Below are 22,725 nucleotides of genomic sequence, written 5' to 3' on the forward strand. Positions count from 1 at the left end.
TACATACATACATACATACGCACGCACGCACGCATGCACAGACAGACAGACAGACAAAAGTTAGCATCGTATAGGCTACACTTACGTGAGCCAAAAACCATTATGCTCATAAACCAATATTCTAAAAAAACCACTCTTTTTTAAAATTACATATACATTTCTAAATGTATCAAAACCAATGTCCCTTTAATGACGGTAAAGCTCCCGGACAAGACAACCCAATGTTGTGCAAACCCCATAAACCTATTTCCAACAAAATGTTGTTCCTAAGCTCCCATGTTCCAACATGTGTATAAAACGTTGTAGCTCCAAGAACAAACCAATCGGTTGCCCATCAAACCCTATATTTTCACATGCTTGCAACGATTCTCCACATGAACCAACAACCTAGTGTTCTTGTTTGTTGGTGTGTGTGTGTGTGTGTGTGTGTGTGTGTGTGTGTGTGTGTGTGTGTGTGTATGTATGTATGTATGTATGTGTGTGTGACGGTGTGTGTATGTGTATGTGTGTGTGTATGACGGTGTGTGTGTGTGTGTGTGTGTATGTGTGTGTGTGTGTGTATGTGTGTGTGTTGTGTGTGTGTGTGTGATGGTGTGTCAGTGTGTGTGTGTGTGTGACGGTGTGTGTGTGTGTGTGTGTGTATGTGTGTGTGTGTGTATGTGTGTGTGTGTGTGTGTGTGTGTGTGTGTGTGTGTGTGTGTTTAATTAAAGACCGCCTTCGTTTGTCAGATCTTAACTGTTCTTGTTTTATGATCCCCTTCTATGCCATAAGGTGGCAAGGCAATCGGAGTGCCGGGCGAGCTGAAGGGGCTGTGGGAGCTTCACCAGAGGTACGGCAGTGTACAATGGGCCAGGCTCATCCAGCCCACCATTGACCTCTGCAACAACGGATTCCCGCTCACCGGAGCGCAACACAAAGCGGCTGTGTCCAAAAAGGATGACATTATTAACGATCCTGAGTTCAGGTACAACATCGGGGTTCTGCAGCGAAGAGGATGTTTGGATGATTTTGATGATATATCAAGTGTGTGTGTGTGTATGTGTGTGTGTGTGTGTGTGTGTTTTGTGTGTGTGTGTGTGTGTGTGTGTGTGGTGTGTGTGTGTGTGTGTGTGTGTGTGTTTTACGTGTCCTTTTTTCTGCTTTCACCACCATTTTTGTTGTTGTTGTTGTTGTTGTTGTTGTTGTTGTTGTTGTTGTTGTTGTTGTTGTTGTTGTTCTTCTTCTTCTTCTTCTTCTTCTTCTTCTTCTTCTTCTTCTTCTTCTTCTTCTTCTTCTTGATTGTGTGTTTTGTTATCGCATGAATGCCCATATGTTCCAAAAAATGAAGCTGGCTCGCTCCCCTACTTAAATTGCAGCTATGGTCTTGAGGATCAGACCACAGACCACATCCTCCAGAGATGCCCCATCTTAGAAAGCCAAAGGAAAAGCGAGTGGCCAACTGTAGTCCCCCTCCGCTGCCAGCTGTACACAGACAAGGAGGACCTGGAGAAGACAGTATCATTTGTCTCGCTGTCCAGGCTGACAATATAGACGTGTGATCGACAAGAAGAAGAAGAAGACATTTGTTTTGTTATCGAAAATAAAGGAGTATTGGAGTATTGTTGGAAAATTAGTATTTGACTCCACCAATACACCTACAGTTGTTCTTCTTATGTTCCAGTTATCTTTTTGACGACAACAACGAAGCTCACCCTGAGAATGCAATAGTGTACCGCAAGAAGCTTGCCAAGACTCTACAAGCGATCGCCACAGAGGGTGTGGATGCTTTCTACAACGGGTCCTTAACAGACACCATTGTCCAAGAAATACAGGAAAACGGTAATGCCAGGGTATTATGTGTCATGACTGACAAATGGCTAGAAATATATTTAAATGAGTGTTTGGTGCATTCATGATAGCTGTAAAATGCTGAATTTCTTTGAAAGAATGACGCATGATGGGATTGTGTCGCTCACGGTGTTAAAAAAAAATCCAAATCTACTATTAGGGAGTGGCCAGAATGCTGGTTTTCGGAATGCATCTAAGTGGATGGATGCTCTTATTACATGTCAATTTCCTGGACAGATCGGAAGATCACTTACACGATTTTCTTGCTGGGTTTATGGATGAATGTTGGATGTCTTTGTGTGAATTCCTATATTGTGTGTATAAGTTATTTTTGGTTCTTGAAATCCTTGTGCAAACCTTGGTATTGAATGTATCTTCAGTACATAAATAAATAAAAAATAAATAAAATCTTCACCGGGATTTTTTTCCCCCTCAAACATCTACCATGAAATGTCATCATATACATGGATATAAAAAATAACCCCCCACTTCCTCTACAGGAGGAATCATAACAAGACAAGATCTCGAGGACTTCCACGTGGACATTGAGCCGCCCATGACCTTGAACTTGACGGAAAATGAGCTGACCGTGTATTCCATGCCGCTGCCGGGAAGCGGAGTTGTACTGGAATTTATGCTCAACATTTTATCAGGTACAGGTTTGGAGGAGTTGACCAGTGAGCGTGTTGTTGTTGTTGTTGTTGTTGTTGTTGTTGTTGTTGTTGTTGTTGTTGTTGTTGTTGTTGTTGTTGTTCAGATCTCTTTTCCGCGCAAAGCATATATTCTGTATCGATCGACCAAGAATACTCTTCTCGCAGAACTTATTAGCGTCGATTCTGAGCTTTGGAAAAAAAAGAATAAGGATATCACATCGACACATTCTATGTCCAATGCATCTAAAAAGATGAATTATGTCTGTATTTAGCCTGAGAATAGCGTTGTAATAGAAGAACAACATGTTCTTGTGTCTACAAACGGCTGGATGATAATTCATCGCGCGTGCTCATTTGCAAAAGAACATCACCAAATATCCAACAAAAATTGATCGGTATTATTTATATCCATCAGCGCAGAATATGCAATTGTCTTGCAATGACCTTGCTTGGTTAATTAACATAACCCAAGTTTCGCGGACCTTCTTATCTTCAACCCTTTGTTTCTCTTCCAGGGTACCACTTCAGTCCAGAAAGCGTGTCTACAGTAAACAAGAGTGTGTTGACCTACCATCGAATCGTAGAGGCCATGAAGTTTGCCTACGCCAAGCGGACCGAACTAGGAGACGCCAAGTTCCTCAACATCTCTGAGGTATGAGATACATTCCTCCTCGTGAACATGTTCATGTATACAGTGGAACCCCCCTTTTAAGACCCCCCAATTTAAGACTCTCTCCTTTTTAAGACCTGATTTTCTTAGATTGTTTGAGGTCTTAAAATGGGGGATTCCACTGTACCACCACACCTTTTTTTCAGACTCGTAATCTATCTATATATATATACAACTTGTGTCTGTCTGTCTGCCTGTCTGTGTGTGTGTGTGTGTGTGTGGTTGTGCGCGATCCACCGCTCATGGCAAAGGCAGTGAAATTGACAAGAAGAGCGGGGTAGTAGTTGCGCTGGGAAGGATAGCACGCTTTTCTGTACCTCTCTTCGTTTTAAATTTCTGAGCGTGTTTTCAATCCAAACATATCATATCTATATGTTTTTGGAATCAGGAACCGACAAGAAATAAGATGAAAGTGTTTTTAAATTGATTTCGAAAATTTAATTTTGATCATAATTTTTATATTTTTAATTTTCAGAGCTTGTTTTTAATCCAAATATAACATATTTATATGTTTTTGGAATCAGCAAATGATGAAGAATAAGATGAACGTAAATTTGGATCGTTTTATAAAAACATTTCTTTTTTTACAATTTTCAGATTTTTAATGACCAAAGTTATTAATTAATTTTTAAGCCACCAAATGTCAACCAATTTTTGTTGAAAAATGAGAGCGTGACAGTGCCGCCTCAACTTTCACGAAAAGCCGGATATGACGTCATCAAAGACATTTATCAAAAAAATGAAAAAAACGTCTGAGGATATCATACCCAGGAACTCTCATGTCAAATTTCATAAAGATCGGTCCAGTAGTTTAGTCTGAATCGCTCTACACACACACACAGACAGACAGACAGACAGACAGACAGACACACATACACCACGACCCTCGTCTCGATTCCCCCCTCTATGTTAAAACATTTAGTCAAAACTTGACTAAATGTAAAAATGGGGAGTACAAATTTCGTGGAGGGAGTAATTTTTTCGTGCCTTGGGGAGTTCTTTTCTCGTACGAAAAGTGTACTCGGAGTAAGAATTTCGTACGAAATATTTACTCCGGAGTAAATTTTTCGTGGAGTAAAAATTTCGTGTTACACCGGACCACCCTGGTGTTTGGACACATACCATTTAGCAACAGTCTGTCTGCTTCCTTGGTCTATAGAGAGACATTATTTTAAGGGGAAAGGTTGGCTGATTGTTGAAGGTGTCAATCACGAAATTGATTCGGCAACAAATTCCCAATCTTCACCGAAAAAGCTGTTGACTTTAGTATTCAATTCAATTCAATTCAGTAAAAATGTATTATCTGAATGCAACAAACAGAAATGTGTGTGTGTGTTCAAGTGCAAGATTGGCTCTCGACCAATGTCAGGGCAGATCTGCGAATGTACCTTTTAATCAGTTCTGAAACAAAGCTTTTTTCGGATAGTGGGGTATATTTTTCTTCCAGCCTTTCAGGCTATTCACTTGTTTTGTGTGTTCAGTCTTGAGTCGGAGCGGCGTTTTAAAATGCTTGAGCCTGAAGGCGGGTGTAACTTACACCTCTTGGTATCAGTCTGCCTTAGAGATGAGGACGACAGTTGGCCAGACAGCCAGAATAGCGCGCTGTTTTTCCTGCATAGAACTAAGGCGCGTCTGCCGCGACGGTGCCTGAGCTAAACATTGGTGGGCACTGCTCACAGCCCGGCTCACGGCACTGTAAACATTCCCCGTCCCTTCACCTCTCTCGCCACCATCCGCCCTACCCTTGGTCTCATGCCTATGTTAGCCCTGCGTGTGTCTATATAAGCCTACAGATACATGTAAGCATACTCAAAAAGGCAGAAGACCCATTGCTGCTAGCCACAGTTGCAAAAGAAAAGATCGATCAACGATTTAAAAGCCACCTACAGGTCTTCACAGATGGTTCGATCCTGCAGTCAGGGGAGGCTGGGTGTGCCTTGTCGATTCCTGGACTTGATATAACACGAAAATACAAGCTAAACAAGGGGATCAGCATCTTCTCTGCAGAGTTATTTGCTATCTACATGGCCTGCACACTGATAAACGATCTGCCAACCCCACCTCTGGGGGTGGTCATCCTTACGGACTCAAAATCCTCGTTGCAAGCACTTGCATATGGCACCAAGAACAGGGGAGAGATGCAAACTGAAATTCATTTCTTAGCCCACCACATTTTGACAAAAGGAACAGACTTTTCCCTCATGTGGCTGCCATCCCACACAGGAATCCGGGGAAATGAAATGGCGGACAGAGCAGCAAAAGCAGCGGCTATGTCAACCATGCCAGTGACAGACATTCGGCTCTCCTGCCAGGAAGCCAAACTGCTGCTAGCCAAGCTAAAAAGAGAGGAAAGAGAGCAGACACTGTCACAAACATGTGAAGAGAGAGGATGGATACACCTCCCCTACAATAGGAAAGGACACCACCTCCCACTCCCCCCGAGACCCATGAGCCTGTTGCGTCGCTTGCGCACGGTCAGCAGCCGCATCTACTGGGACAAGGTAGTCTGTCAGTGTGGCAAGACTGGACACCTCACACACGTGTTTGAAGGTTGTGACACTCTCAAGGAAGAGATGTCTAGTCTCATCCGCTACAGAAGGGAGAATGCTCTCAGTCTGGGAGACTTTCTCCGCCCACACCCATCACTCGAAGAGAAACCGATGATGGTCTTGGTCACCAATCTGTTCACCTCAACTGTTGCGAGCTGGTTCTAGTGTGCTTGCAGCAGACCCAGCACAGCACAGATCCACTTCTAGAATCTTAAGCTAAATGTGTCCCAAGACACACATTTTGTAGTCCTGGCATCCTGAAAGGCAGAGGCCCCAACCTACAGGTTTGCTTCCATACCAAAAACGCCTCCAGACACGGGAACTTGGGAGCAGAGGCAACAGCTCCGCTTGAACCTCAGAAACCAAATGTGCCTCCAGACACACAGATCCCTTAGACGGCCGAGGCTGTGGCCTCTAAGGTTCTCTTGTACCAAACCGCCTCCTGACTCTGCATCAGATTGCTTGCGCTGGCATCTGCTTACATAGACCCACATTAAGTCACCACCGAGTGGTAGACACAGACGACATTTGGTAGCACTGACTGCCAGCTTCACGGTAATGCGTACCCCTAGCGCGGCTCTGCTTGGGTGGGAATGTTCTGAGCAAAACACTATGTGTTACTCCATACCCCCAACCCTCCATGGAACTTCTTGACCCCAACCAATTGGGTGGGGGGGGGGGGGAGTTTGCCCAGTCGGTAGAGGCGCTGGCTTTAAAACCGATTGTTACTATCAGCGTGGGTTCAACCTCCAAGTTCGGCATGGGATGTGTGTCCCAGAGTCAACATTATGCAGACTCTCCTCGGTGTCCGAACACCCCCGTGTGCACGCATGCGCACGATAAAGATCCCAGGGTCACAGCGAAAGCCTCAGGCCTTGGAAACACGAATACATGCATGCAAAAATATGAAGCCCGGGTGTCCGTTCGGCCAACAGCCAATAAAGTAACCATTTCAGCACTGACCCAAGACGACCTAACCCGGACCCTAGCCGGCGGCCAGCTGTCTACATCCCCCCCCCCCCCTGCATTTTTATTTTTTATTTTCATACAAAGCCGGGTTTTCCCGTGTAACATGCCCCTAATGGCTTTGCCGTGAGGGCGTAAAACTCACATTTTATTTTAGTATCCATACTTGTTTTGTCCTTCCTGTTGACTCTTTCTTTTCTTTCTTTCTTGTTTTCTTTCTTTTTCTACCTATTCTGAGAGACTGTCTATGTCTTTCTTGTTTTCTTTCAAAATGTGTCTTTAATATCTGCGTTTTTGTTTTATGGACATTTCTCTGAAATTACATATTTCTGCAACTTTCCACAAGTTGTTAACATGTTACACGTTTTTCAAAACGTATTCTGCATAAACAGTTTTTGGTGTCATATTTTGACAGCCGAAACTGACCAATCAAATCAGTCAATGGGGTCCATCTTGTGTGTCCGCAGCTAATCTCGAATATGACGTCACCGGAATTTGGAGAGGAGATCCGCAGCAAAATAGATGACGTCAGGACTCACAACCTCAGCTATTATGGCGCCAAGTTTGATGACGATATCAAACCAGGCACTGCCCATTTCTCTCTCATGGATGGAGAGGGGAATGCTGTGGCTGTTACCAGCACGGTGAATTTATAGTAAGTGTGAATTGAGCTAATCGATCATACTGGTAATGTTCTCGATTCTCTGTCTCTCTCTGTCTCTCTTTCGCTCTCTCTCTCTCTCTCTCTCTCTCTCTCTCTCTCTCTCTCTCTCTGTCTCTTTTTTTTTCTCTCTCTCTCTGTCTTTCTGTCTGTCTTCTCTTTCTCTCTGTCTCTATCTCTCTTCCTCTCTCTCTTTATATCTCCCACTCTAATTTTCTCTCTCTGTCTCCTCTCTCCCCCTCCCCCCTCTCTCTCTCTCTCCCTCTCTTTTTCTTTTTAACCCTCTCTCTGTCTCCTCTCTCACTCTCTCTCTTGCTCTCTCTGTCTGTCTGTCTGTCTGTCTGTCTGTCCGTCTCTCTCTCTCTTTCTCTCTCTCTTTCTCTCTCTCTCTCTTTCTCTCTCTCTCTCTCTCTCTTTCTCTCTCTCTCTCTCTCTCTCTCTCTCTCTCTCTCTCTCTCTCTCTCTCTCTCTCTCTCTCTCTCTCTCTCTCTCTCTCTAACGCCGAGACACTACTATCCTTGGCACAATGGGTCAAAAATCCCAAAAATAAGGCCTTAAAAAAATAAGCCCTTATTTTCAAAATATGCCCTTATTTTTGGAAATAAGCCCTTTTTTTCGAGAAATAAGGCCTTATTTTGAAAATAAGGCCTTAAATCTCTATAGTCATTAAAAATGAGGGCGTAAAGAAATAAGGCCTTATTTATTATAAGACCTTAATAAAATAAGGGCTTATTTTCGATAAGGCCTTAGGGAAATAAGGCCTTAAAAAGAACAAGCCCTTAAAAAAATAAGGCCTTATTTTTCTGCGCATCACTACTGCTCACCCTAATAGCAGCACACAATAACTTAATGACACATATAAACGACAACACACACACACACACTGTTAGGAAACGCTACCGTTGCTGAGCTTTGGTTCAGTTTTGTGTGTTGCATGTAGTTGACTTATTTTTACTTTGTGGGAAAGTACCGATATTATATTTTGTAAACACAATATTTATGCTTGGACGAGAATGCAGGTGAACTTTCTAGTCCTGTCAAAACAAGTTGTTTACCATGCTGTTCTTAGTGTGAGTTCGTGGCGTTCGTTCGGATTAAGTGCGTCGGCCCTTTTGATGTACGTCACAGAGAATGTCGCTAGTTTAGTCCATGCACGGCTCGTATAATGTAGTTGTTTCATGTTCGGTCTGGAATATTCTCGAGATTGAGTATTTACTATATATGCCAGCGCGATTTGTATGTAAAAAAGCTTCTATTTGAGTTCTGCTACGTTGTGCAGTTGTATGTATTGAATGCTGAATAAATCCTCGAACTCAATTTGACGAGTTGTTTTCTGCTGCTGCGAAGACGGGCGACGTAGAATAAAAGAACACAACTATACGACGTTTGAGAACTTGTGGCAATCTCAAGTGTCGTGTAACAATTGGGGGCCAAGCCAAGGATCTACGTTTAACGCCAAGGGTTTTCCAGTAACAAGGACCAGTGTCAAGACAGTCACAGGAGGTAGCCATCAATCGGGTGTATCCTTAGGGATCAGTATTGAGACTACGGAACCGTGGATTCGGTGTGACTGGTGAAGAGTTTGGTAATCGCCGCAGCTCGGTACGGTGAGCGACGCCGGAGTGTATCGGGATTACAGAGGTTAGCTGCCGTTCGGACGAGACGGACTTCGTCGCGGAGCTAGTGCATTAATACTACGAAATACGACTGGGGTACGTCGTGTACGTATCGTGAGCAGAGTGCGCCGTCACGTTAGACGAGGAGGGTGGCAGCCTGCGTCTACGAAGGTGACCAGCGACGAGAGAAGCATCGGAGGTGCAGTAGAGACTGTGTTCTTTTAGAAGACTACATTCGTCTACGTTCGGGGCTGTGAAAGAATACAGACGAACGCACCGGAAAAGACCAGAATGGCTGAGTTCTGGGCAAAAGGAGTTGAACTGGGACTGAAAGGCAAGCAGCTGACGGAGTTCGTCGAGTCCCAGACACGACTGCTAGCGCAGCGTGAAGAAAGACAAGCGCAGCGTGAGCGTGAAGAAAGACAAGCGCAGCGTGAGCGTGAAGAAAGACAAGCGCAGCGTGAGCGTGAAGATAAAGAAAGGCAAGCGCAGCGTGAAGAAAGAGAAAGAGAAGCACAGCGTGAAGAAAGGCAAATTGAGCTGAAACGCTTAGAGCTCCAGATAGAAATGGAGACGAAACGCTTAGAGCTTCAGACAGAAATGGTGCGTGTTCAAAGTGAGCACGAGGCACCACGCCAAAGAGATAACCAGCAGCAAATGTTACACAGGGCACCGAAACTTCCAGCATTCGCTGACGGGAAGGACCAGATCGACTGCTACCTTGCAAGATTCGAGAGGTTCGCTGAGAGTGCTAGATGGCAGCGCGACGACTGGGCGATTCAACTCAGCGCACATTTGACTGGGGCAGCACTTGAGGTCTACACTAGACTCTCAAATGATGACGCCAGAGACTATGATGTACTGAAGGAAGCTCTGTTGCGTTGCTACAACTTCACTGAAAGGGGCTACCGTCAACGCTTCCGCGAATGCCAGCCATTGTCTGGAGAGACACCGAGCCAGTTTGTGGAGCGCCTGTCGTCATACCTGCAGAAGTGGGTGGAGTTATCAGGTGAAGAGCAGTCATACGAGAGTCTGCGGGACTTGATCGTGAAGGAGCAGTTCCTTAATGCCTGCCCGAAGGACCTGGCGACCCGCTTGGAAGAGCAAAAACTGCGGGGTTTGAAGGACATTACTGATGCTGCTGAGCGTTATCTCATTGCTCATGGAAGGACCCTGGGGACGTCAAAGTCATCGAAACCTTTCCAGAAGAGTGGGAACCAGGGAAACCAACCTGCCAAGGGACAAACTGAGTCCGCACCATCATCCAATGAAGGGCAGAACATAACGTGTTTCCATTGCAATGCCAAGGGTCACCGAGTCGCCAACTGTCCCCAAAAGAAAAATAACGGACATGTCAATGACAAAGCGCAAGAACATCGACGGAGATATTACGACAACAAGAGGCAAACGAGTGGCTCGAACCAAGTATGTGCGAGCAGCGTCATACTACCAAGGGCTGCCGAGCAAGTGGATACACCATCGGACGTGGAAGAATGTCTATCTGATGGCCAGCTTCTACTCGCTAATGGCAAGTCAATCTCTGTCGTCGCCAGCGCAGCTGTGTCAGTGTCGAACATGCCCGTGTCGAAGGGATTTGTTGAGAAGCAGGAAGTGACCGTTCTCAGAGATTCGGGCTGCAATGGAGTCATTGTCAAAGAGGATCTGGTGCCAACAGAGAAGTTCACTGGTGACTTCAAGTGGACGCTCATGGCTGACAGCAAATGCGTGAGGGCACCAGTGGCAAAGATCCAGATAGATACTCCATACTTCACCGGAGAAGTTGAGGCCGTCTGCCTGAAGAAGCCCTTGTACGATCTATTAATTGGGAACATTGGGGGTGCGAGACGTCCTGATGACCCTGATGTCGAATGGAGAATGGGCGCAGCTCAGCCTGCTGTTGAGGAGGAAGACCCACTGCCATTCGCGAATGAAGATATCAGCGAACTGTTACGAGATGACAGAGCAACTGTGCATCGCCGCGACCAGCCGCAGGTTGTAAGCGCTGTGACGACCAGAGCCCAGGCGAAGAAGGACAAAACAACTACGCCACTCAGGGTCACCAACAGTTCTGCAACTGCTGTCGTGGACAGGGATCGGCTGATTCAGCTACAGGAAGCTGATTTGACCTTGACAAAGTACAGGAGTCGTCCTGTCAAGGTGATGACTAAGGGCGACGGCACTGTGCACTTTGAAGTGAAGGCCAAGATTCTGTACAGAGTGTTCCAGCACGCGAGAGTCAACGGTGGGAAGCCATTACGTCAAGTTCTGGTGCCTCAACCACTTAGGCGCCAGGTGATGGAGGTGGCCCACGACTCTATTATGGGAGGTCACCTGGGGGTCAAGAAGACATCGGACAGAATCCAGGCTGCGTTTTACTGGCCAGGACTGCATGCAGATGTGACTCGATTCTGCCGATCGTGCGATATTTGCCAGAAAACCATACCTCGAGGAAGGGTCCCGAAAGTGCCGTTGCAGAAGATGCCTTTGATCGACCGACCTTTCAAGAGGGTGGCCATTGACCTCATCGGCGAGATCAAACCGCCAAGTGAAGCGGGTCATCGTTGGGTACTGACCCTGGTAGACTATGCAACCAGGTACCCAGAAGCCGTGCCTCTGAAGAAAATTGACACCGAGACTGTTGCCGAGGCACTTGTGGACATTTTCAGCAGAATTGGGGTTCCTGAAGAGATCCTCACAGACCTGGGGACACAGTTTGTCTCTGAATGCATGGAAGAGGTCAACAGGCTGCTGAGCATTCGTCACTTGACTACGACACCCTATCACCCGATGTGCAATGGGCTGGTAGAAAAATTCAATGCGACGCTGAAGTCCACGCTGAAGAAACTATGCAGTGAGCAGCCAAGGCAGTGGCATCGCTACATCAATGCCTTGCTGTTTGCATACAGGGAGGTGCCACAAGAGTCCACTGGATTCTCCCCGTTCGAGCTGATGTACGGGCGGACCGTGAGAGGCCCGATGCAGATACTAAAGGAATTGTGGACGAAAGATGTGGACACACCTGAAGTGAAGAACAGTTACCAGTACGTGTTCGAGTTGCGAGAGAAACTGGAGGAGACTCTCGAGATTGCGAGAGAAAACTTGAGAAAGTCTCAGGATAGCGGAAAGCACTACTACGACCGCAAAGCCGTAAACAGGAAGTTTACACCAGGTAACAAAGTGCTGATACTGCTTCCCACTGATCACAACAAACTACTGATGCAGTGGAAAGGCCCATACGAGGTTGAGGCCGTGGTAGGGATCAACGACTACACGGTGAATGTCGGCAAGAAGTCCAAGATCTACCACGCTAACCTCCTGAAACTGTATGTGGAGAGACCTCCGGAAGCAGTACAGGTCGCAGCAAGTGTGGAAGAACCAGCCGAACTAGACGAGTTCGACGGCGAGGAACTACTGGAGTTGGGAGACCTCCACAAGAAAGAGGGAGTGGATGACGTCAAGCTAGGACCTGACCTGACGGAAGACCAGCAGAAGGAGCTGCATGATTTTATGGGCGACTTCACCCATAGGTTCTCTGATGTTCCAGGCTCTACGTCCTTGGTCGAACATGAAGTCCACCTCACATCTGACGTTCCTGTTCGCTCAAAACCATACCCTATCCCGTTTCATGCTCGGGAATCCTTGAAGAAGGACATCGATAGCATGTTGAAGATGGGGGTCATCCGTGAGTCATCATCCCCTTACTCATCTCCCGTTGTTGTTGTCAAGAAGAAAGACGGTACAAACAGGGTATGCATTGACTTCAGGAAAGTGAATAAGATCACCGTGTTTGACCCTGAACCAATGCCGACGGCGGCTGATCTGTTCCGACGGTTGACTGGCAGTAAGATCTTCTCAAAGATCGATCTCAGCAAGGGATATTGGCAGATTCCTGTGCGCGAAGAGGACATACCAAAGACCGCCTTTGCAACTCCAGACGGAACGTATGAGTGCCTGCGGATGCCTTTTGGCATGGTGAACAGTGGTGCTACCCTTAAGAGGGGAATGCGGAAAATGCTCAAAGGAATGAAGAATGTTGTGTACTACTGGGATGATCTGCTAGTCCACACGGAGACCTTTGCGGAGCATCTGGAGACTTTGAGGGAACTGTTTTCCCGCCTGACAAAAGCCAATCTGACCGTGAGACCCAGCAAGTGCATTTTGGGGACCGACAACGTTGACTTCATAGGTCATTCACTGAAGGAAGGTCAAAAGGGGCTTTTGTTGGAAAACGTCACCAAGATCCTCAACGCGCCACGTCCTGAAACCAAGAAGCAGGTGCGATCCTTCCTTGGATTGGCTGGGTACTACAGAGAGTTCATTCCAAACTTCGCCGCCATAACGGCGCCTTTGTCGGACATGACCCGAAAAGGATGCCCCAACCGAATACTCTGGGGACCAGCTCAGGAGAAGGCATACCAGACCGTGCGCGACCTGATGTCACGAGACCCGGTGCTACGCCTTCCTGATACTGCCAAAGAGTTCATCTTGCGTACAGACGCATCGGATGAAGGGATCGGCGCCATGCTGATGCAAGAGCATGGAGGTAAACCGTTTCCGGTCAGCTATGCCAGCAAGAAGCTGTCAGGAGCCGAGAAGAACTACTCGACCATGGAGAAAGAGTGTTTAGCCATTGTGTGGGGAATCAAGAAATTTGAACTCTACCTCCAAGGGGTGAAATTCGTGCTTCAGACTGATCACAAACCCCTCACCTACCTGAACTCTGCAAAGTTTGTGAATAATCGTATCATGAGGTGGGTGATGTACTTGCAGAACTTTGATATGCGAGTGGAATCGATCAAAGGTTCAGACAATGTTGGAGCAGATTTTCTCAGCCGAGTATGTGATTAAAACTGTGTTCATTCTCCAACAGACTAATGTACATACCTGGATTTCAATCTGTTATGTATACATAACATGTGTACAGGTAGCGTTTCAATGATTGAAAGAAATTAGGTAAATTTCTTCTGGTGTTGGGGGTAATGTTAGGAAACGCTACCGTTGCTGAGCTTTGGTTCAGTTTTGTGTGTTGCATGTAGTTGACTTATTTTTACTTTGTGGGAAAGTACCGATATTATATTTTGTAAACACAATATTTATGCTTGGACGAGAATGCAGGTGAACTTTCTAGTCCTGTCAAAACAAGTTGTTTACCATGCTGTTCTTAGTGTGAGTTCGTGGCGTTCGTTCGGATTAAGTGCGTCGGCCCTTTTGATGTACGTCACAGAGAATGTCGCTAGTTTAGTCCATGCACGGCTCGTATAATGTAGTTGTTTCATGTTCGGTCTGGAATATTCTCGAGATTGAGTATTTACTATATATGCCAGCGCGATTTGTATGTAAAAAAGCTTCTATTTGAGTTCTGCTACGTTGTGCAGTTGTATGTATTGAATGCTGAATAAATCCTCGAACTCAATTTGACGAGTTGTTTTCTGCTGCTGCGAAGACGGGCGACGTAGAATAAAAGAACACAACTATACGACGTTTGAGAACTTGTGGCAATCTCAAGTGTCGTGTAACACACACATACACTCATACGCACGCGCACACTCACGAACGCACATATGTGCGTGAGCCCGAAAAAAGAGATAATGAATGGAACAAGAGAAAACATTTATTTTTCCAAACGATAAACATTATGACACTGGTTGAAATCGGTTGTCGCACCTGGACTCTCCTGTACACCTGTACCTACCCTAACGCATTTGCAAACACAAACACAAACACACACACACACACACACACACACACACACACACACACACACACACACGCACTCACACACACAAACACACAAACTTAGACACAAAGACACACAGACACATAAAGACATTACATGACAACACACACACACACACACACACACACACATACATACCTAAAGTGTGGATGGTTACCTAAGAGGCGGCACTGGGTGTAGTGCCTTTCTAGTGCACTTGCACTACAACAGCACTGGGTGCAGTACTCGCTCCGGCATCGAAGAATTTTGCACTAAAAAAGGCACAAAATTTGACCTATTTCGTCGCCTATAGAGGACGGAAAGAATGTCATTTTGAACATTGTTATGACATTCTTTCCGTCAAAAAAGTCAATTTAACGGTGTTAAATGAAGCGACCATCCACACAATTAGGTTGCCATCCAGAGTTTAGGTTGCCATCCACGTGTGGATGATTGCCTTATGGTGATTTAGGCAACCAAACCTGTGGAAACGTGGGTACACACACACACACACACACACACACACACACACACACACACGCACACACACCCTCTCTCTCTCTCCCTCTTTCTCTCTTTCTATCTTTCTCTCTCTGTCTGTCAGTCCGTCCGTCAGTTCGTTCGTCATTCCTCTGTCTATCTGTCAGTCCGTCTGTTTGTCTGTGTCTCTCCTCTCTCTCTCTCTCTCTCTCTCTCTCTCTCTCTCTCTCTCTCTCTCTCTCTCTCTCTCTCTCTCTCTCTCTCTCTCTCTCTCTCTCTCTCTCTCTCTCTCTAACGCCGCTCTCTCTGTGTACCAGCATACTTGCAACTGAGAGGCGAAAAAATAAGGGCTTATTTTTTTTCTGGGCTTATTCTTTTAAGGCCTTATTTTTTTAAGGCCTTATTTTTTTAAGGCCTTATTTCCAATATGACCTTAGAAAAATAAGGCCTTATTTCTGGTAAGACCGTATTCTAAAATAAGGCCTTAAAAAAATAAGCCCATAAAAAAATAAGGCCTTATATTTCCTGAAATATTTATGGCCTTATTCATTTAAGCATGATTTAAGATCTTATTTTTGGGATTTTTGACCCTTTGTGCCAAGGATACACTACAAACTAGTTTGGCGTTCTCATATTCCCAAATTAGGAAGAAATTCCCTTGTAATCTCTTGCAGCTCTAAATCATAACGTTTGTTTGTTTGTTTGTTTGCTTAACGCCCAGCCGACCACGAAGAGCCATATCAGGGCGGTGCTGCTTTGACATATATTCGTGCGCCACACATAAGACAGAAGTCGCAGCACAGGCTTCATGTCTCACCCAGTCACATTATTCTGACACCGGACCAACCAGTCCTAGCACTAACCCCATAATGCCAGACGCCAGGCGGAGCAGCCACTAGATTGCCAATTTTAAAGTCTTAGGTATGACCCGGCCGGGGTTCGAACCCACGACCTCCCGATCACGGGGCGGACGCCTTACCACTAGGCCAACCGTGCCGGTAATCATAACGTAAAAGCAACAGTACAACAATCATCTTCAACGACGAAGTTTCCGACACAAACAAAACCAATTTCTTTCTTTTTTTAAAAAATGAAAAAAATGTCTTTTTCGACGTTTCAGCTTTGGCTCCAAGGTAAAAGGCAACAAAACAGGAATCATCTTCAACGACGAAATGGACGATTTCTCTACCCCTAACACCACCAACTTTTTCGGAGTGCCAGCCTCTTCTGCCAACTTCATCGAACCTGGGAAGAGACCCCTCTCCTCCATGTCCCCCACAGTAGTGGTCAATAGCGAGTCCGGTGAAGTGGAGCTGGTCGTTGGAGCGGCAGGAGGAACTCTAATCACTACGGCTGTGGCAATGGTAAACGCGGAGGGGGACTGTTGTTGAGAGAGAGAGAGAGGGGGGAGGGGGGGGGGTACGGACCAACCAAAAGGAAGGATTCTTGTCGGAATAATGAAAAGAAAGGCTTGGTATTCAAGTCATTTTGTGTGTGGGGGGGGAGGGTGTGTGTGTGTGTGTGTTGGGAGGGGTGTGTTCATGTGTTCGTGTGTGTGTGTGTGTGTGTGTGTGTGTGTGTGTGTGTGTCCTTTTTTTTTTTTTTTTTTTTTTTTAAGATATAACGTTTCAATGGAGAAACTACCTTTTTCAGTAAGAAGAGAGAAAAACAAGTCGCGTAAGGCGAAAATACAATATTTAGTCAAGTAGCTGTCGAACTCACAGAATGAAACTGAACGCAACGCAACGCAGCAAGACCGTATACTCGTAGCATCGTCACTCCACCGCCTGTGGTAAAGGCAGTGCACGTGGAATTGACAAGAAGAGCGGGGTAGTGGTTACGCTATGCTGCATAGCACGCTTTTCTGTACCTCTCTTCGTTTTAACTTTCTGAGCGTGTTTTTAATCCAAACATATCATATCTATATATTTTTGGAATCAGGAACCGACAAGGAATAAGATGAAAGTGTTTTTAAATTGATTTCGAAAAAAAAATTTTGATAATAATTTTTATATATTTAATTTTCAGAGCTTGTTTTTAATCCGAATATAACATATTTATATGTTTTTGGAATCAGCAAATGATGGAGAATAAGATAAACGTAAATTTGGATCGTTTTATAAATTTTTATTTTTTTTTACAATTTTTAGATTTTTAATGACCAAAGTCATTAATTAATTTTTAAGCCACCAAGCTGAAATGCAATACCGAACCCCGGGCTTCGTCGAAGAGTACTTGACCAAACTTTCAACCAATTTGGTTGAAAAATGAGGGCGTGACAGTGCCGCCTCAACTTTCACGAAAAGCCGGATATGACGTCATCAAAGACATTTATCAAAAAAATGAAAAAAACGTTCGGGGATTTCATACCCAGGAACTCTCATGTCAAATTTCATAAAGATCGGTCCAGTAGTTTAGTCTGAATCGCTCTACACACACACACACACACACACACGCACGCACACACACACATACGCACATACACCACGACCCTCGTTTCGATTCCCCCTCGATGTTAAAATATTTAGTCAAAACTTGACTAAATATAACAAGTCGCGTAAGGCGAAAATACAATATTTAGTCAAGTAGCTGTCGAACTCACAGAATGAAACTGAACGCAATGCAACGCAGCAAGACCGTATACTCGTGGTCCACCGCTCACGGCATAGGCAGTGAAATTGACAAGAAGAGCGGGGTAGTGGTTACGCTATGCTGCATAGCACGCTTTTCTGTACCTCTCTTCGTTTTAACTTTCTGAGCGTGTTTTTAATCCAAACATATCATATCTATATATTTTTGGAATCAGGAACCGACAAGGAATAAGATGAAAGTGTTTTTAAATTGATTTCGAAAAAAAAAAATTGATAATAATTTTTATATATTTAATTTTCAGAGCTTGTTTTTAATCCGAATATAACATATTTATATGTTTTTGGAATCAGCAAATGATGGAGAATAAGATAAACGTAAATTTGGATCGTTTTATAATTTTTTATTTTTTTTTACAATTTTCAGATTTTTAATGACCAAAGTCATTAATTAATTTTTAAGCCACCAAGCTGAAATGCAATACCGAACCCCGGGCTTCGTCGAAGAGTACTTGACCAAAATTTCAACCAATTTGGTTGAAAAATGAGGGCGTGACAGTGCCGCCTCAACTTTCACGAAAAGCCGGATATGACGTCATCAAAGACATTTATCAAAAAAATGAAAAAAACGTTCCGAGATTTCATACCCAGGAACTCTCATGTCAAATTTCATAAAGATCGGTCCTGTAGTTTAGTCTGAATCGCTCTACACACACACACACACACACACACGCACGCACACACACACATACGCACATACACCACGACCCTCGTTTCGATTCCCCCTCGATGTTAAAATATTTAGTCAAAACTTGACTAAATATAAAAACAAGAAAAAAAACTAAGACGAAAACTCCAAGTGTCCTTTCCTTCTGACGACCCTCCTTTCATTTATTTATTTGCGTTTTTAGGTCGCCATAAAGACATTGTGGTTCAACGAGACAGTGACGAAGGCAGTGGACGATCCCAGAGTGCATCATCAGCTTTTGCCTCCACAACTTTTCTTGGGACAAGGTTTCCCTGCGGTGAGCGTGAACATTGAACCTCCCAGCCAGTATACTTCTGTTGTGTCAGTCAGACCAACTTGGCCTTCACACAACTCCATTTCATTTCCATTATTTTATTATCCCATTGCTGGAAAATTCGGGTTGCTACCTGCCAGTGGAAAGCTTGCAATCAGTGTGTTTTGCAGTGTGTACCTGCAACTTTATTTTTTTTTAATTTTTTTTTTTTTTTAAGAAATGAAGGTTTACTACGGCCGCTGATACAGAATTGTAGATGTTTAAGTGAAGCAAAGTGTGCTCAAAATTATTGTTGTTGTTGTTGTTGTTGTTTTTTGCTAAATAAATGTAGCAGATTGACATAGGTGTCAGTTAAGAAACCACTAAAACCATAGACCAAATAGCCTGGACCGCCAACTCGTCACGTGACCCTTCGAGGGTACGACGCTCGATTTTCAGGGGCGCTTTGCGTCCGGTTTGAAAGGCCAGCGATTCGAAGACAGTGAATTGAAAAGAAAGCACGGTCCAGTTATTTGTGACAATGGGAGGTGACAATGAACTGGATTTTCCAAAACTCCAAACTAAACTTAACAAAACTCATCGAAAAACATGTTCCATATGCACTTTAGCTGAGTTTATTTTAGCATTTTCAGAACTTACCTCGGCAACTTCGTCCATGTTTACAATCGACACCGGATATGACATCCCCCTGATAGTTTCTGAAAGCCCATGTAAGCGTAGGTTCCTAAATGCGAGAGGCCGCTATACCTCGTAATAGATCTAGAGAGAAAGAGCTAGTTGGCGGTCCAGGATAAATGGTCTATGCTAAAACGTAAAAGTCAGCACAGGAAGCAGCCAGACAGTGGATTTAAGGCACGTGAAGCACGCTCTTATCCCGTGTACAACGCCTTAACAGATATGTAGTGGTGAGAAGGAGATGGAAGGGAAGGATTGTACCTATATTGTCAAGACTGATTCAGTAATTTGCTTCTGCCTTGTCACAGGACATCCGACAAGGTCTGGAAGCCAAAGGACACCAGATTGTGGAAAGGGAGGCCAGCGTGGTGACCGCTATCCGTCGGACACCGGACAACATGTTGGAAGGCGTGTCCGATTTTAGAAAGGGCGGAGCACCCGATGGATTCTAAAAATTCCATTTATAAAAAATTAAACCCACCCACCATCCCCCCCCCTCCCCCCCCCCCCAAAAAAAAAGAAGAAGAAACAAGTCGCGTAAGGCGAAAATACAATATTTAGTCAAGTAGCTGTCGAACTCACAGAATGAAACTGAACGCAATGCCATTTTACTCGTAGCATCGTCAGGCCACCGCTCATGGCAAAGGCAGTGAAATTGACAAGAAGAGCGGGGTAGTAGTTGCGCTAAGAAGGATAGCACGCTTTTCTGTACCTCTCTTTGTTTTAACTTTCTGAGCGTGTTTTTAATCCAAACATATCATATCTATATGTTTTTGGAATCAGGAACCGACAAGGAATAAGATGAAAGTGTTTTTAAATTGATGTGGACAATTTAATTTTGATAATAATTTTTATATATTTAATTTTCAGAGCTTGTTTTTAATCCGAATATAACATATTTATATGTTTTTGGAATCAGCAAATGATGGAGAATAAGATAAACGTAAATTTGGATCGTTTTATAAATTTTTACTTTTTTTTTTACAATTTTCCGATTTTTAATGACCAAAGTCATTAATTAATTTTTAAGCCACCACGCTGAAATGCAATACCGAAGTCCGGGCTTCGTCGAAGATTACTTGACCAAAATTTGAACCAATTTGGTTGAAAAATGAAGGCGTGACAGTGCCGCCTCAACTTTCACGAAAAGCCGGATATGACGTCATCAAAGACATTTATCAAAAAAATGAAAAAAAACGTTCGGGGATTTCATACCCAGGAACTCTCATGTCAAATTTCATAAAGATCGGTCCAGTAGTTTAGTCTGAATCGCTCTACACACACACACACGCACACACGCACGCACACACGCACACACGCACATACACCACGACCCTCGTTTCGATTCCCCCTCGATGTTAAAATATTTAGTCAAAACTTGACTAAATATAAAAAACAACCACAACAAAACCACACAAAAAGAACATGCAGTTACATTTCTTGAATTGACAATCGGGTGCTTGTGTTGTTGTTGTTGTTGTTGTTGTTTTGTTGTTGTTGTTGTTTTCTTAGTGGGTTTTGTATGGTTTTTTGCTTTTCTTTTTATACAGAGAATTAAGGGGGGGGGGGGGGGGCGCTAAAAGCATATGATAACGGTTTGTTCAAAAGTGTATAACTGGACACGGCCTACGTGACTGCAGCAACAACAACAAACAAGTCGCGTAAGGCGAAAATACAATATTTAGTCAAGTAGCTGTCGAACTCACAGAATGAAACTGAACGCAATGCAACGCAGCAAGACCGTATACTCGTAGTCCACCGCTCACGGCATAGGCAGTGAAATTGACAAGAAGAGCGGGGTAGTAGTTGCGCTAAGAAGGATAGCACGCTTTTCTGTACCTCTCTTTGTTTTAACTTTCTGAGCGTGTTTTTAATCCAAACATATCATATCTATATGTTTTTGGAATCAGGAACCGACAAGGAATAAGATGAAAGTGTTTTTAAATTGATTTGGACAATTTAATTTCCCGCAGTGGGGCACTGCGGTTATGAAATTAAAGGCCCCTCCTGTTTTTAGAACCGCAGGAGCTTTCTAGTTTGCTGTTAGGTAGATTTTTGGTTCCTCTTTCCTGTCATGCTCTCTTTTTCTTCATGAATTCTTTTCTTTTTTCTGCCTTCTTGCTCATTCACCTGTATTTTTTCCAAAAATCTCTTCTCTTGCCGCTTGTCTCGCGATTCATGTATAGTTTAATCTGTTAGTGTTCTGATGTAAGTCCAGCAGTAGATAGGTTAAGCCTATTTTAACATACTGGAAACTGGTAATCTTCCAGTAGGTATTAATTTAGTTTTACTAAAGCCTGCTGGGACACAAGTAATGGGTTAGTGCATTTGTAAACAGGAATCGCTTGACAAGTGGCCCCCTTCATCCCCCCCTTCCTCGTCCTGATATGGCTCTGCGTAGTCGGCTGGACGTTAAGCAACAAATAAACAAACAAACAAACAAACAAACAATTTAATTTTGATAATAATTTTTATATATTTAATTTTCAGAGCTTGTTTTTAATCCGAATATAACATATTTATATGTTTTTGGAATCAGCAAATGATGGAGAATAAGATAAACGTAAATTTGGATCGTTTTATAAATTTTTAGTTTTTTTTACAATTTTCAGATTTTTAATGACCAAAGTCATTAATTAATTTTTAAGCCACCAAGCTGAAATGCAATACCGAAGTCAGGGCTTCGTCGAAGATTACTTGACCAAAATTTCAACCAATTTGGTTGAAAAATGAGGGCGTGACAGTGCCGCCTCAACTTTCACGAAAAGCCGGATGTGACGTCATCAATGACATTTATCCAAAAAATGAAAAAAATGTTCGGGGATTTCATACCCAGGAACTCTCATGTCAAATTTCATAAAGATCGGTCCAGTAGTTTAGTCTGAATCGCTCTACACACACACACACACACACACACACACACACACACAGACACACAGACACACGCACATACACCACGACCCTCGTTTCGATTCCCCCTCGATGTTAAAATATTTAGTCAAAACTTGACTAAATATAAAAACTGAGCCGGCGGTAGGAAGACCATGCAGATATCATCCAACTTTTCGTGCAAAGCGGCGGGGTAAGCGACGGTCGAACTGACCTAATAGACCCTATCGGTATTCCAAGCTCTCGTGATCTCTCGCAAAGTTCAGAGCATAGCAAAGCATGCGGTACAGCGATCTCGTGCGAGCTGCACAAGCCAAAGTTCGAAGTTCTCGCGATGTTCAAAGCATAACAAAGAGCGTGTCTCGCGAGAGCTGCTCAGATTCCGAAAAGGTCTATTCACTCATGGCTGGTC

The 22,725-nt window shown here is 44.1% G+C and overlaps 1 protein-coding gene across 1 annotated transcript; it reads left to right on the forward strand.

Annotated features, from left to right (window-relative positions):
• Window positions 1-772: 772 nt before the first annotated feature.
• LOC138956628 (glutathione hydrolase 1 proenzyme-like) lies at window positions 773-19,915 on the forward strand (the record flags this gene model as incomplete). The annotated part of the gene is given in 8 exon segments (XM_070327937.1): window positions 773-965; window positions 1,662-1,819; window positions 2,329-2,481; window positions 2,997-3,133; window positions 7,134-7,321; window positions 16,260-16,503; window positions 18,639-18,752; window positions 19,733-19,915. Coding segments are annotated over 8 exon segments (1,331 nt in total), but the record flags the coding sequence as incomplete, so codon positions are not given.
• Window positions 19,916-22,725: the final 2,810 nt, after the last annotated feature.

Source organism: Littorina saxatilis, unplaced genomic scaffold (genome assembly GCF_037325665.1).
Source record: "Littorina saxatilis isolate snail1 unplaced genomic scaffold, US_GU_Lsax_2.0 scaffold_1569, whole genome shotgun sequence".
NCBI lineage: Eukaryota > Metazoa > Mollusca > Gastropoda > Littorinimorpha > Littorinidae > Littorina > Littorina saxatilis.